At 43.6% G+C, this 16,288-nt stretch overlaps 1 protein-coding gene across 3 annotated transcripts in view; it reads left to right on the forward strand.

The window, feature by feature from the left end:
• The window catches only part of FAM219A (family with sequence similarity 219 member A), a 92,414-nt gene that overhangs the window by 65,506 nt on the left and 10,620 nt on the right, over nt 1-16,288 (forward strand). For all 3 annotated transcript variants that reach the window (XM_041421939.1, XM_041421940.1, XM_041421941.1), the window contains exon 3: nt 12,493-12,595. In XM_041421939.1, coding sequence (XP_041277873.1) covers nt 12,493-12,595 — 103 coding nt within the window. The remainder of the gene's footprint in view (nt 1-12,492; nt 12,596-16,288) is intronic.

A 16,288-nucleotide genomic window follows, 5' to 3' on the forward strand; every position in this document is an offset into this window, starting at 1 on the left:
AGGTGTTCAAGACTGTTAAATGTGTAGAGGTTGCCTTGGGAAAAAGTGAATGTTGGTCTGCAGCAAACTGATGTCCAGAAAACGTAAATACTCCCTCATGGTCCACGAGTTCAGAACAAAGCTGATTGTTCAAACAAAACATCTACCAAGGTTACAGAACAATACTAAAAGTTTTCAAAGGCAGGATGCGACAAAAGAGCAACTTGTCAGACCTTATAGACCGGCTCTATAATCCAGAGGCAGGATCACAGAATTGCAAAAAATTAAACAGAATTTGAGGTCCTAAAACTGAAAACTCAGGAATGCATGATTTGTAAATGGTTATTACTTAAAAAAAAGATTATTCAGGACAGTCCTTCAAAGCCTCTGGGGTCTGCTACATACAGATCCCTCTGCCAGTCCAGCAGTGTTGAAGTCACCCAATTGTTTTCAAGTGGCTCCCAGAGATTTTCAGGACGTGCCCCCTGGGCACTATGTACCCAAGCACTGACTTGTGCTCTTTGCTTTTACTTTTCCTTCACATCCCCAGCTCCTTGCACTGTTGTTAAGTGCTAGTTGACCTTCATGAGGTCTGTTCCATATGATCAGGTTATGAAGCCAGCAGTAAATCCTAAGTACTATTTTTCTCAAGGTCAGCCAAAGTAAGCAGAGTGCATTTAACACTGCAAGTGAAGTACAAAAACCACAGTCACTTTCCTTGCCACTGAGGCCTTTCCAGTGAGCAAAGTATGTTAGATTTAACCCCCAAATTCATCTTTCCATGTTACTGGAATTTGCCATTACAGGGCACCCTCTCCAGAACAGACAAAGCAGGGACACTTTGTTGGAGGTCTTGTTTATTCCAATTCACTGCTTTTAAGCATGAAATAAATGAAATTCACAGAAGAAAATACATTCTGGCTCTGGTCTCCAGTACAGCTCTCTCCAGAGGGATGTAGAAGAGCAATGGTTCTCTGTGGCTTTTTCACTAGACATTGCTGCAGGCGTGATACTGTCAGAGCTGTTCTGACAGCTTTGTCATAGTGTGGTCAGGGGAGGAGATGCAGCTTGCTTTCCTTTATATTTTAGTGGACCCTGGAGACCTAGCAGGAAGAAACCTTGTTTCTGTCGTCGGGCTGAGTCAATATGACTTCAGGCACACAGGGAACAGATGCAGAAGATAGAAAATTGCTACTTTGACTTCTTTTTCTGTTTGTTCTCATTTTTATTCCTCTGTGTTCCAAGTCAGGACGTGTCTCCTCAATCAGATGGCTTTGCTGGATTGTTTATTGAGTGATCAGACAATGATGATCCTTACTCTTCTTCTCCCAGTGCACATGCTGCCCAAGGAGAAGCTCTGTTAAAGACAGTTCTTCAGATCCCAGTGTCCTTAGATTTTGACTTAAGCGCCATCCCTGGAAAGCACAAGGCTGTCAGTGCCTAGGCTTCCTCCATACCTCTGCTGAAGAGAAGTTAAAGATTTTTTATTCACTGAAGCCTGGTATTACCCTTCCATTCACCTCACAAATGCACCTGTTAGAAGCCTCAAAGAAAGCAGAAAATATTTTCTACCCTGCTTTCCCTCTGCTCACGGCTTTTCCTTTTTCAGCACTGACTGTGCCAGCATTAGTGGGGTGGAGAGGCTGTCTGGAAAGCTGAGTGTTAATGCTGTTTCTGTCTGGGTCTTGGCAAAAACCAGGCTCCTTCCAGCACAGTGTGAAAGAGATTCCAAACTTGAGTCACTGAACATGCATGTGTCTGTGTGTAGACACCTCAGCTCCTCCATCCTCCCTGCACTTGATCTTCTTCCCTCAGGGAACCCAGTGTCTCATTCCCAATCTCCTGCAGACATCCCAATTCACAGTGAGTTTCTGATGTCGCTTCACAAGTGAAGTTGTCTTAAGGACAGATAAACCTGACACCTTTGTTTTCTGTCCCCAGGGTAATTTGAGATACAGTATGACCTAAAAGTTCTTGATGCTTGTGTGGAGAGAAATAATGAGGCAAAAAAAGGCAACAGTTGATGATGTTAACCTGCATACAGTTGATTGGCAATGGGAACCTGTGTTCTTGATTCAAATCAGATTATGAATGGAAAATTAGATTCTTTTACGAGAATGCATAGCAAAAAGAAACACAGAACAAGCTTCTTTCTTTGCAAAGACTCTCTAAAATCTCAGCATGCCTTGAGATTATACCTCCCTGCTGTCATGTCTTTTGCTTTACATTGGAGTCTGCAGGATTTTGTTCCTTGCACATTCTGCCTGCTCCATCAGCAACCAGCCAGGATCTTCCCACCATCATCTCCTCTTCACCTCTGTCTGTCCACCCAGCAGCACAATCTGACTGAAGAGAAGGGAAGTAATTTCTTATAAAGCCCCTAATAAGGTCCCTGACCCTTAAAAAGTCCTTTTCATATCTTGACCCTCTTCACTCCCCTTTTTTATCATTAAATTAAATCCACTTTCACTGTGCTTAGGTTTCTGTATATACAAAAGTTTAAAGCCTGTTGTATATCTTAATTATTGAAAGATAATTCAAACTGAAATTGTAATTAAAAGGAACTGTGCATCACTGAAACATCCACCATTTTAGCTGCCTGTAGTCCTTATGCACAGTATCTCTTTTGTCTTAATTTCCTCAGGCAAGCAACTGTGTCTTCTATATGCACTCCTTAGTCCCTTAGCTTTACTGCAATAAAGCCTTGCTTGCTGACACCCTCAGGCTGTTTCTCTACTCTTTTCTTCTACTCTTACAACTCTCCTGTTCCTTTAATCTTATCACAGCTCCAGTCAGGCAGCCAAACAGATAGCTGTACAACAATAAACCTTATGTTTGTATGCAGTTGGCAATTTTAGCTCTCAAATGTGCCAAGTGAAGCTGAACATACACTCACTGTGGCCCAACATATACCTGACCCAGGGATGCAAGGAGCACAAAAATTATGATAATTCTTGTATTGCTTTTTCATGTCTCCTTCCTTTTCTTTTAGAAATGCTTCAGAAAATCCTTAGCTAATGGTCTTTTGATAAGCAAATCCAAGCTGGGATTTTTTTCCTTCCTTCAGTGCATACAGCTGGCCATTCTGGAGGGAGGTAAAAATGTTGGCCTGCCAAAATTTCTGTCTCAGTGTTTCATTTAGGAGAGAGGGTCAGATAGCGGGGACGTGGCAGCTGCAGCATTGCCAGCAGTCTCATTTAGTGCTATGGTGTTGAGAGCAGGCAGCTGGGAGGCAGAATCAGGAACCTCCCCTGCCAGCTGTTTGAAGGAGGTGGGCCCATTTCCCAATCAAAAGGCATGGGTCTTTGCAAGACCAGTAGTGTGTGGCATAACAGAAGGGGGCTCACATTCAGTCTTGCTAACACCTGCCTCCCCTTTGCCTAAACTCCCATTTACAGCCCCCCCAAAAGCAATGTTAAACCTAGCTCAAGCCAGCAGTGCTTTAGCACCCATCCTTTCTGCTTTGAGGCTGCCTGTGGAGAGCAGGGCTGGGGTGGCAGTGCCATAACCTCAGCCCTGAAGGGACATGCCAGCAGCTGGAAGCTTGTGGTAACAAACCTCTTCTGAGCACTACTGCCCCACCAAAGAAGGGTAGCAAAAGCCTGAAATACATCAGCATTAAAATACTAAACTGTGACATAAGCTTGTCATGTTGGAAATCTGTGTTAAAAATTGTCATCATCTTTCCTAGCACATTACTGCTTTCTTCAGCATGAGTCAGGCTTTCCCTGAGCCCCTTTGAACTCTCCAGGCCACCTTGACTGAGGCTTCAGCTCAGCAGTGCCCATGTCTGATTTCCAGCTGCAGGGCTCTGCAGCAGGGGTGGCATCTGTCATCCTCCAGCTCTGCTTCCTCTCCTGCAGCTCTTAAAGCCACTACAGCCAGAATTTTGTCTTTCATCTTGTCTTTCAAGACTCTTTCTCAGGGATTTCAGCAGGGACATGAGCTTTCTCTGGCCAGTCCTGTTTCCCTCTGCCACTTAAAAGCATGGCTGTGTTTTGTCACCAGTCCTTTTGGGAGGTGTAAGGAGAAGGCAGCTGCCAAACCCTCAGCCCTGCACCTGTAACATGAGGACACTAAGGAACATGAAACAGTTGATTGCCATCCCCTTTGCCATCCTCTGCTAACACCAATAGATAACAGCTCTATCTAAGAAAGGAGACAGAGGATCCCTTGCAGATGGGAAAGGATATAATAATTTATGATAGTTTGGGACTAATTGCTGAGCCCAGTCCTGTTTTCTCTACCAAAGCAGGGGCCAGCCTGGAGGAGGAAGGTGGTATAACCGTGTCCTCTCAGCCAAGGCACCCTACAGAGAGCAGGTTACAGCACCCACTGAACCCCATCCGTCAGAGCATAAACCACAGAACAAAGCCAGAGATGAAGCCATGAGCTTTCTCTAAACTCTGTCTAAAAAAAGAGAAAGAGGAAAGGGGTTCCCACTCCTCTGTGAGGTGAGCCACCCACCCCAATCAAAATACCAAAATGACAGGCCAGGCCCTGTGAAACTGTACTTGTAAGGTCTCCAGCTGCCCTAGATAAACCCTGCCTGCCTCCTTACCATCTGGCAAGACTTCAGAAGAGAAGAGAAGAGAGGAGCAGGAGACTTTGAGCTGCCCCAGGTGTAACAACCAGGCCACAATACTGAGCTGTCCCCAAGGGACACCATGCCCCAGTGGTCTGGCAGCAGCCTCAGGTGTCACCCAAACAGCTTTTGCAGGTATTTCTGGAGTAGTAAAGAGAAATGTCAGGGCATGCAAAACACAAGGGCTCTCCAACCCTGCTCCGAGACAATAGAGTCCACTATCCCTCTGAAACAAAATTCCTGCCAATCTAATTAATGAAAGCTTAATCAGCAGATTGGTTAATCATAAACTTATTAAATAACTAATTGAGCTCCGAGGCCATGTGTCAAATTTCCAGACTGTGGCAGCCCCTTGGAGGAGGGATCTGGTCAGTAATCCTGTTCGGGGATCAGGTTGCTGTGTGGGACAGCTCTCCAGCTGAGCCAAGTACCAGGACAAGAGCTCACAAATTGAATAGCAGGAAGAGGCACCCTGAGCTGTACATGTCCTGTTCTCCTGTAGTTTCAGAGTGAACAGGCAGTTCATCCAGTGAAACAATGCTTGAAAGTCCCCTTCTGGGGAGCAGAGTAATTGGAGGGTGACATGCCCTGCAAATACTCTGCTCACTATTGACTCTCCTTCTTTACCTTTTCCAGGAAAGAAAACAGTCATGTTAACCAGCCTAGTTGCTTGTATCTATCTGCTTTCATCTTACTAGACAGAAAATACAGAATTTTGTTTGAAATGCATAGATTCATGGAAACCAAATGCAGCAGATGATAAAGCAGAATGGATCAAATATACAACATTTTTGCTGCTAAATCAAGTCAGAAACATGGCTTGTACTGTCAGCTGCAGTTCAGTCCTGGTAAAAGAAAAGGCCAAGAGTCCTTTCCAAGCAAAATGCTGGAGTCAGCAGGCTGTGAGTCCCTTCTAAGCTCGTGTGCTGCCTGTGGCATTATCACTTAGGGCTTTATTTGTTTTGCCTGCTGATGGAATTTAATAAGTCATTCCAAGCAGGGCTATCTGCCAGGCAGTGAAAGCTCTCCCAATGACAACATATTAAAATATTTTAATTATTATTTATTATTTTATTATTATTTTAAATCTGTAGTTTATGTAGGCAATATAATACATGCACTCTCCCACAGACCAACCTCTGGCATGAAAGAGTGGACATTTGACTAAGTCTATGCAGTTCAAGCCTACTGATGTCAGACTCTATTAAAAGTGGTTTTTTTATACAAATACACACTATATGATGACATCCTGGTAACCAAATGCTGTGAATATTCAGCTAAGCAAGTTTGTACTACTACTCTCCTGAATACACATCACATTTACTACATGCACCAGTAACCTTGATGCTTCTTCACAGAACATCAGAACTCATAATAAATGTGATGTGGGCACTAATATTACCTCTGCGTATCAGTAGATTGTGCCTATAGCATAAGTAATATTTTAAATAAATTGAACTATTTAAGTGAAGAGAGCTAAATTGCTCTTAAAAGTCTCCCTTTTTATTTTTTTTTTTTGGTTTGGTTTGGTTTTTTTCTCTTTGTTTTTTGTCTCTCATAACATTTAGCAAGGTCAAGCAAATGGCTTTGACTTAAATCTGTGTTCAGTTGAGTAAAAATAATGAGGGGGCATTTGTAGAAGTTCTCCCCAGGTGAAGTAAATTAATTATCTCTGTCCCTTTAAAATACCTTAAAAGAGAGCATAGCTCAGTTTTATGGATTAGGTCTTTTAGAAATCAGTTTGTAAACAGAAAAATTTTAGCTGTGCTTGTCAGGATGCAAATGCTTCCCCAGATATCTAACTTTGTTCTTCTGGCTGTCAGGTAAATGCAGCCAGAAAGGTATTTTCATTTACTTTGAAAGGTAAATGAAAATACCATGTAAGTCCCTTTCTGAAGGTAAATGTAGAAAATGGGGAAAAAAATTACATTTAAATATCACCAGTGCTGTTCATGTATTCCAGTTTTGACAGTGATAAATGAAATTCTTCTATCCAATATTTTGCAGCCATTAGGAATAAAAATATCAATCCTTTAAAATTAAGTGAAAAAGCACATGCTGAATGAGAACAAAATAAATGCCCTTGTGAAGTAGGAGCTGTGACAATAGATGCCTTTGAAATCAGTACAGAAAAGTGTTGAAAGATGAAGAGAGATTAATTGCTGCCTGCTGCTACGCACTCTCAACCTGTCTGCATAAAATGGCTGCAGAGGCAGCTCGAGCAGAGGACTGGGAGCAGGAATCCTGGTTCTGTACTCCCCTGCTGCCACAAATCCTCTGCATGGCTTTAAAGCAAACTGGTTATGTAGTTTCTACCAGCAGTAGAACACAACTTACTGTTTTACAAAGATGATTCACTACTGTATTCAGCCATGAAGAGGTAAAATGCTCTGTGTGTTCATAATAGTGTTAGTTTGTTTTGTTGGGTTTTTTTGCTGAAGTATACAGCCATGAGGTTTTCATTGCAGGAAATGACCTGCTCTCTTCTGGGGATAAGCCAACTAGCGGGTAGAAGCAGAGAAGCCATTCCTTTCCATAATCACATGAGGGTCAGAAACATGAGATGTGGGGCTGGGATAGCATGGCTAGGGAATGAGGACATGCTGCTGGGAACATAAAGCCACTTTTGGAGATGGGTGGTTTAAGTAGATGATAGCTTGCGCTGGGACTGCAGCACTCCTTTACATGTTCTCCTCTGTGCTAAGGAATAGTGTGATGTTTTGGTGCGTGTTTCTGAAGGAAAGCACAAAATATCATCCAGACTCTCAGTGACTTGCACAGGCAGCATTCTAGCTGAGCATTACCTCAGAATGAGCCCTGCACTGCTGTGCATGCAATTCACTGGCTGCTGATAGTAGCTCCCGTGCTGGAAGTTAAGGGCTGCATCCTTTAACAGTAGATACAAACATTAACTTAGTAGTCTCTAGGTTGTTTAGGAGTTCTGGATCAGGCCTTTTTGGGAGCTGATGGGAGCTTAAAACCACTCCAAGCCCACTGGTGTTTGTGCCGGTTCTCAGCCATGCCAAAGGCACAGAGCAGCAGCCAGATCCACAGAACGTATGGAAATGCTGCTATTTGATCTTTAAAACCTGGTCCAAGAGGGACCTTGGAAGACAGACCTGCTCTTTCCAGCCAGTTCACACAGCTGGACTTAGAAAACAGTTCGCTATTTTCCCCAAGTTTGTCTGGGTCAGAAAAATAACATGCTTCAGCTAAGAATATGGCATCTCACCCAGGTTGGTAGTTGGGTGACATAGCTGTCTGACCCTTGCTATCTGAACAGTCTTTTCTGAAACCAGTGAAACAGCATCCTTATTCAGATGGCCTGTCCTGAACAATCAGTGCTGATACCTGGCCTGTGTCAGCTTGAAACTGTAGTCCCTGTATTCACAGCAGGGGATTGGCCACATATAGGTCCTTTTTACTTCTGCTGCACCTGTTTAGTAAAAATCGCTTTTCTTTTGCCTTTTTTTCAGTGCAGGTAGGCAGAGCCATCAGCTGCACCAATGCCAGCCACATGGTCACACTTACACTCCAGGGAACACTGGGGTCAGCATGGTCATAACACACAACTTTCTTACACCTTCTTTTCCACACAGCCTACAGGCAAAGCCCCAAATTTGTGTATGTACCCTGAAATCCTCTCCAGGCAGTGGCAGTCCTCACTGACAAATACTAGCTGTCAGAGGTGAAAGGTAGAGAAGATTTCAGTGTTACCTAGATTCATGCTAATGTCCCCCAGCTAAGCAATGCAAGTGAACTGAAATCAAGACTTGGGCTTGAATAAGCTGTAGACATCATTTAATTCTTTCTCCATTCATTTGCTCATGAACCTGTTCATCATTCAGCAGAATTTGAGCAGACATATTAATTCCATTTTGTATGTAATTTGAATTCTCAGCTTACTTGAGAAATTAGAATTCATCAGAGAATCAGAGTCCTCAGCCTCAGAAACAATTTAGCTGATTGTGGGGGACAGAGAGAAAAATACATCCCAAAATCTCATCTCATCAACCTTGAAAATGAAAAAAAATACAGTTCTGTCACACTGTATTAATTTCTCTTTGTCTTGCCACTTCAGCAAATCCCATGGGTCCACATGCACTGTCCTCATAGCCAGAAGCTCCATCTTCTCCTGGTCAGGCAGGTTCACAAGCAGTTGAGTTACTGAGGTCCACCAGCAGCTCTCAGAAAAGAGACTGGAGCAGTCAGCATCTGCTTGTTGCACCACGCAGTGCAAAGGAGGCAAATCAGCTTCATCTGCCATAAAATAGTGTTTGTGCCAGTCAGGCTGCCTCAGCTGAGGGGGCTGCAGGTAGTCAAGCACAGTGACAGTGTGACAATGGCATCCTAAACCACTCTCCACCCACCACTGTCTGATCATAGCCAGACTCACCCACTATCTTGGGACAAATGGAAAATGTGGATTTAGGGTGTCAGATTCTTCAAATATCTCTTCAGCATAGTACAGAATGATGTTCACCAGATTCCTGCATTGTCTGCTTTGCCTCATGTCACAAAAAGAACAGTTCTGCAGGAGACTCAAGCATATGACTACTTTTGGCATTTCTGGTTTGGGGAAGATAGTAGGCAAAACCAAGGCCACCCCTACATAGCAACATGCTCCAAACAAACTGTTCAGCATTTAATTTATTAAAAAACCTTGTAAGTGTTATTAAAACTGGTTATGATTTTGTTTAAATGCTGAAACCAGTGAAATAATTTTAAGGATTCATTCAAGTCTGATTTTTAGTTTAGACACATTCATGTTAAGTCCATTCTGCTTCCCATGCTCCATTACTATTTTCTCTCATCATAAAGGAGCTAGACACATCCTGCCAGTTGAACAGGTAACCATTTTAGATTGCACTAAATGATCTCAAGAAGTACTTGGAATCATTCATTAGGGCTGTAGGTGTTCCCATGATAAGGGGAGAATTCAGCCCCCTCTTGACTCTCCCTAAAGAGGCTCCCTGTGTAGATAAGTGTCACTTGTCAGCATGTAGTAGTTTTCTGGCCATCCACCCTCTGACTCATCCTGGATCAGGCAGGTGAGTGAATACTGGGACAGGGACAGTTTACTGAGTGTTTGGCATGCTGGGGCACCTTCTTATTAATTTTGCAGGCAACTATAATAGGAGACCATTGCCAGGCAGGACACAAGGCTGAGCCACTTGTGGTGCTGATTGTGTCTGCAGCATGCATTTCCTTTGCTACTTTTCACTTGGGTGTTATCCCTGCTTTACTGAATGCTCCATAGTCTGCTTGGCTGTTGTCTTGTCACCATCAGAGCTTACTTTGAAGCAGCACTTGGAGCAGATGTGAATGGCTCAGATGGAGTCAACGAGCAGTGCAGGCTAGTGTGGGGATAGCAGGAAAGCAGTGGTTTATTTTTTAAGCAGGTGCATCTTCCCTTAAATGGTTTTTGTGTCAAAAGGGACAGAGTGTCTCAAAGATGAAGTGACAAGGTGAACAATAAAGGAGGAGAAAGATGTGATGTGGTTGGCAGATCCAGACAAAAGTCTGTTCCCCATCCTGGACCCCCTCCTCACATACACTCACACACTCTCTCACGTGCTCCATGTGTTCTTCTTCTGACACAACATCCAGGATTAGCTGAAGTGGAACCAGTGCAACCAAATTCCCCCACGAGTCAGACTGACAGCACTGCTGTCTGTATTCTCCAAGTTCTCCACTGAAAAGAAAACTGCTGCTTTGCTTCACTCAAGCATGGAGATGACTAGATTGTCTGTGGTGGGGTGACCCTGGCTGGACAGCAGGAGCCAATCAAAGCTTCTGTATTACTCAGCTGGACAGAGTAGTGAAAACACAGAAATAATACGGGCTTTCCACAGGGTCACAGCCTCTTTCAGGCACCCACCTGCTCTGTTGTGGGGTCCTCCGTGAACTGCAGATGGATCTCTTCTTCCTTATGGACCTCCATGGGCTGCAGGCGAATGTGTTCTGGCAACTGGAGCAGCTCCTCTTCCTGCTTCTGTACTGACCTGGGTGTCTGCAGGGCTGTTTCTGACACATCCTCACTCCTCTGTCTGGCTGCAGTTGTGCAGGATTTTTCCCCCTTTCCTAACTGTTATCCCAGAGTCTCTACCACCATTGCTAATGAGCCCAGTCATGCCCAGCAGTCAGTCTGTCTTGGAGCCTGCTAGCATTGGCTCTGTTAGACACAGGGAAACATCTAGAAGCTTCTCACAGAACCCACCAGTGCAACCCTCCACTACCAAAAACTTGCACAGAAACTAAATACATCATCCTACACAGTGATCCTGCTAATGATCAGGCAGGATCTTCAGACTGCCAGTTGAACATATTTTGCAATGTCAAAGGCACACACAAACTGCTTCATGCCCTCCCAACCTTCTCTGCTCTATCCTGCTTCTTGAAGGAAGCTTCTCTCTGAAAATTTAGTGTAAAGCCAGAAGGAACCTGGGTGTGGTGAAGGCTCCCCTGTCTGTTTCAGCCCTGCTGATGATTGCCTGTGGGACATCACACCTACACTCAGTGTATTCAGCCCCCTGTAACCATTTCATCAGCATCCTAGAGCATTGGCAGCTTGTCTCAGTGCTGTGTATTTGTGATCAGCACTGGAGCTTCTGATGGAGATGAGTGGAAATGAGGTTGTATTTCATGTTGAAGGTATTTGCCTTCGTAGTCTTGCTTTATCTCTCTCTGAACAGCAAAATTCTTGTGGCCTGCAAAATACCAGCCTTTTATTTTGGAGACAGAGGTAACCAATGCATTTCCAAGTTCCATACTGAGAAATTACTCTGATTTAAGGTTTTGATTTCAATCCTGAATCAGTCTTTTAAGTTGCTCAAGCCAGAGTGAGTTATTAATTCAGTCCTTTTTCTGCCAAGTTCCATGTGCATTTATTCACCTCTGTTGTCAACAGGAGCAGACTGGGTATGGTTTGCAAGTGTATGTATTCTTGTCTCCATGTTCCTCATCATAACAATCTCTAGGCATCCCTGCTGCTTGTTTCTCCCTCAAGAAAGGGAACCTTGGATGTGTGTCCCCCTGCTCTGACTTGTGAGGAAGGGAAAGTGTTGGCTCACCTTGAACTTGCATGCCGTAGAAGCATGCTGTATTTCTCACAACAAGTGAGAAAAGCTGGTCTTCTCTCCAAGTGGAAATAAAATCTGCAAAAGAAAAAAAAAATACACAACCCAACAACATAATTCACACATTGCAGGAGAGGCCAAAGCAAAAAAAATTCACTATTCAGGTTCCTTAGCAAGCAGTCTGGTACACCTGTTATTCAGGCATGCCAAAAAAGTAGTTTCCAGCATTTTCTTACACTCTGAAGAATTTTTTTTAACTGGTCTCATTCCTGCCTTACTGGCCCCATGCTCAGCTTTTCCATACAAGCCTTGCCTGCCATTGGACAATGAAGTTGGGGTAGTTAGCTCAACTTTTGTGACTAGCTGGTAACTCAATACAACTGATCTTCTACAAGAAACAAGGAAGGAAAATTTAATATCAATTTATATACATCCCTGGGTTCTCATCCCTGCTAGAAGCAGAGCCATATTAGTAGAGCACAGTATTGGGGTTCATCCAGCAGCTAGCTGCAGACAGGCACAAGGCCTATGCCTGTTGTCTGCCTCACGTGGGTTTCATCCAGAAGCTCCAAGACCTTATGGGTCTTGGACACCCAGATTTTAGTGTGTTCCTGTCAAAAGGCTGCTGTGAGTGAAGGAAGATCAGTTTTAGTCCCTGGTGACCTTGGAGAAAGTGGGACACAGCTCATCTGGCCTTTGCAGCGTCCCTTCATAAGAGGTGGTGAGCTCATGTCCTTTGCTGTTAATTCTGCTGTGCCTTTTGCTACTACCAGATCTGGGTTTCTTCTTATGGTGGCCAGCTAGGCTGCTGCTCTAATTTTGCTTTTCCCATTCCTATCTCCTATGCAGAGAAGCAGAGGGAGCTGGCTCGGAAGGGGTCCCTGAAGAATGGCAACATGGGAAGCCCAGTTAATCAGCAGCCCAAGAAGAACAATGTGATGGCACGAACAAGGTAAAGGAGTGGGAAAGTACTCACAGTTGTGCTCTGAGCTGCAGTCCCTAGTGGTCCTGGGGTGGTTCAGGGACAGTGTTCATTGCATTTGCTTTCTGCCAGCCACACTGCAAGAGCAGTGATGGCCCTTCCTGGAGCTGCTGGGCCCAAATCTCTGTGCTGTTGCATCCCAACCCCTGGGAAGATGCATGGACAGCTGAGCCCAGGACCAGTGGTAGTACAGCCTGTAGAAAGCAGAGGCAGCCCAGCCAGGTTAAAATTAAGGGGTTGATAGAGCCATCCTGCAGGTTCTGAGTAGTCTCAGGTAACACCTAATCCTGCCAGTGGGAGAGGAGCTGTGCTTCTTCATGAAACACAGAGTAGTTTAGAGCTTAATTCTGCCTTGGTTGCTTTTGTCACTGTAAGTTCTGCTGCTCCTTTTTGATGGTGACCTGTTCTGCAGACAGATTTAATGAAGGCTTGTATTCTGTACACCTTCTCCACCCTTGGAACAGCACAGTCACACTTTGCCGGAGATGCTTTGGAAGAGCTCTTTAAGAGAGTATTAGGCAGTCCTACAACATGCTGTAAACAAAGACATTCTGAGCTGAATATTTTCTTTTAGAGTATTTTTTTTTTCTGTGCAGACTTCAGTATACCAATGTACTACTTACCTATGTTCAGAAGGAAGTAAACCTCGTGAGCCCACAGGATTGCATGATTTGCATGCTGCTAGAAACATGGCAGGTTTTAATGGAGGACCTCACTTAAAATGATGGAGGAATCTGGGGAATGCTGGATGTTTACTGATGAATGGGAAAGTTGCCTGGATTACCATATATTAAGTAGAATAGGAGCTGCAGGTGAGAGCCTCTCTATACGCAATGCATCTGAAAGATGAGATTTCTTGCTCACACTAATTCCCCAGACCCAAAATATTAGTCATAAATCCTGACAGGACCTTGTCAACTGTTAGGTGTAAGCCCCTGAAATACAGGGGAATGTGCTGCATTGCTTCCTCTCTGTGTTCAGGAGTTGAGGCCATATAAAACAGCCAGACCCTTCATGGCAGCAAGAAATTCAGGAACTGTGCTCAGCTGGATTTTCCATGCCCACTGGTCCTTCTTATCTTCCAAGTACATTCGGAAAAAGTTGTTTTCTTTTGGCAATAGGCTGCAAGCTAGCATCCTGAGAGAAATGGTAGCAGATTTGCTGCTTGAGAGGTTTAGAAACACTGAAATTAGTGGAGGAAGATAATAAGGGAGAGAAGATGGAATAAATAGAGCTATCTACCTGTAACATGAGTGAATTTTCCATGGAGAGATTGTTGTTTCCAAGCTGCCGATGGAAAGAGCAGAGCAGTGACACCTATTGACAAAAGACTTGAAACAGCCAGCTCAATTTTATTTCACTTAAGGACATCTAAGCACCTCTGAATGCTTCAGTCTGTCTTGCCACAGAGACGGCAACACCAGCAAGGCAGAAAAGCCACAAGCTTACTCAGGCAGGTTTTCACAGGGTAACATTTGCAGTATAATGGGATATATTCCAGGAGGATATACTGCAAAATTTCCAGATTATTATTTAAGTCTGAACTGTTGGCTTCCTCAGGTCTCTGCAGGAGAATTAAGCTAAAACCATTTTCCCATTTTTGACAGTTCTGCTCTTCTTGTCAAATATGTTTTCCTTTGTGCTTTGCCTCTCCTACTCTCTACTCCACCTCCTCCTTCTTTCCCAAGGCCTCTGTTATTTTGTATTATCCCTGTAGATTTCTGACATCCAGCCTCTAGTACAAGGTTGCCTTCACCATTCAGTCCTCTTCTGGGACAAGGGTGCAGCCAGCCTTACATGTGAAAGTAATTGGATCCATAACATTCTCAGTCTCCCTAAAAGCAAATTAAATGTGAATGAGGTAGGGGTGATGCTCTTCTTATGAGCACAGACAGAGCCCACAACACCATCCACACCACTTGAATGCAGCTGGGTGCTACAGTCCACTCAGGGTAACCTAAACTTGGACCTTATGGTCCAACCTGTGTTGCTTCAAGTGAGCAAAAACACAAAGACAAAGAAGCTTATACCAGGGCAGCTGCAGACAAAAGTAGCTACCACTGCTACCTGACTTTATTCCAAGGACAGTGGGAAGTGAAGATAAAGACAATCAGGATGTGAGGGATAGACTTAAATCAGGGGCAGAGACACCATAACAATTTTTGTCTGTTGCAGTTAAATTAAAGTTTTTTATTATTAAGAAAAAAGACATTTCTCAATAAGAAGATATGGTGGGGTTTTATTCATCAAGTAAATATCACCACAGTGTTCTCCTCGTAGATCACCTGAGAGTGCTTTGTTCACTGATGATTTAATAACAACTGTCAGTGAGTATATATGGAGCAGGGATTGGAAAACTGGAGTGAAAATAGGAGTCAGTACTTCTGATATATGTATGGGAAAACTTGTGCTGCCAAATCTCGGCTTCAGTTCCAGACATCTTTGCTTCTTGACTTCCTGCCTTCATACCTCAGGAGCAGAAGGACTGTCTCACTTCTGTGAGAAGGGCTACTGAATTTTGCAAGTGGATCCCATTTTCTCCAGTCCCCTGGTGCAGCCAGGAAATTCTGTGTCAGGTTTTAAATTAATTTATTTAACTTATGTTTCAGTGAACACAGTAAGAAAATATAACTAGTTGTGAACCTGTATATCTGCTTTGTAATAGGATTTGATATATCTTACTCATCCTGAGCCTGGCCATTGACAGTGCTTGCCAGGACTTCTTATTTCTAAAACTGTTAATGGCTTGCTGCAATTATCTGTGCAGAAGCAGAAAAATGTTTCAGGTAGTTAGAGAGTAGTTGGAGCATGGATGGAGTATCATATTTAGATTTATATTTTTTAAACTCTTAGTGAAGCTCATTGTGCATCATGGTTTGTTGTTAAAGACCACTTGGGAGAAAACCTGACTTAACTTACTGAAAGAGAAGATTTTTGTCGCTCCTATGGTTCTTGCCTACTGAACAAACACTCTTAATCCATTTTTTGGGTTTAGTTAATCTTATTTTAATTGTGAACCAAATTATTTTTGCTTTTTTTTTGGATGAAAGAACTCCATTGTGAACAAGATACCATAGTATTAACACATTTTCCTTATCCTCGAAGTTCTGAAGCTTGCACTCCATTTCACAAACTCTCCCAGGCAGTTAAATGTGCAGAGTCATCCTCAGCCTTTGTAAGATTTCTGATTAACTGAAAGTCATTGCAAAAAAATGGAATTTGAAAAGTGCTGGTCTGACTGGTTTCTTATGCTGGGCATACCAGCTCAGGTTTCTAATATTACTAAATTTAGTACTGAGATATCAGAAGTGTTGTGTTGCCAGGGGCCTGGGTAGGGATTCAGAATATCCCTGGTGTCCAACAGCAGAATAGTGGGATCACTCTGGCCTCTGGCTTCCCCTAGCCTCCTTCTCCCATGTACTTACTGCTGGTGTCAGGTACCCTTGCCAGGAAAAAAACAGGCAACACAAAAATGAGCAATCTGATATGACAGGCAGTGCCAGCCAAACAGGTTTACCAGAATGAAGTACAGAGTGTCCCAATGTTTGTTTTTTTCTTCCAGGAAGGGGTATGTTCCCAAGGCATGCCCAGTGTTAATCCCTGTGAAACTATTGTAGGCTACCCAGAGACACAGCTTGTTCTGAATTGCACCCATTTAAACAT

The sequence above is a fragment of the Onychostruthus taczanowskii genome, unplaced genomic scaffold, assembly GCF_017590055.1.
Source record: "Onychostruthus taczanowskii isolate IOZ18803 unplaced genomic scaffold, ASM1759005v1 scaffold70, whole genome shotgun sequence".
Taxonomy (NCBI): Eukaryota; Metazoa; Chordata; class Aves; order Passeriformes; family Passeridae; genus Onychostruthus; species Onychostruthus taczanowskii.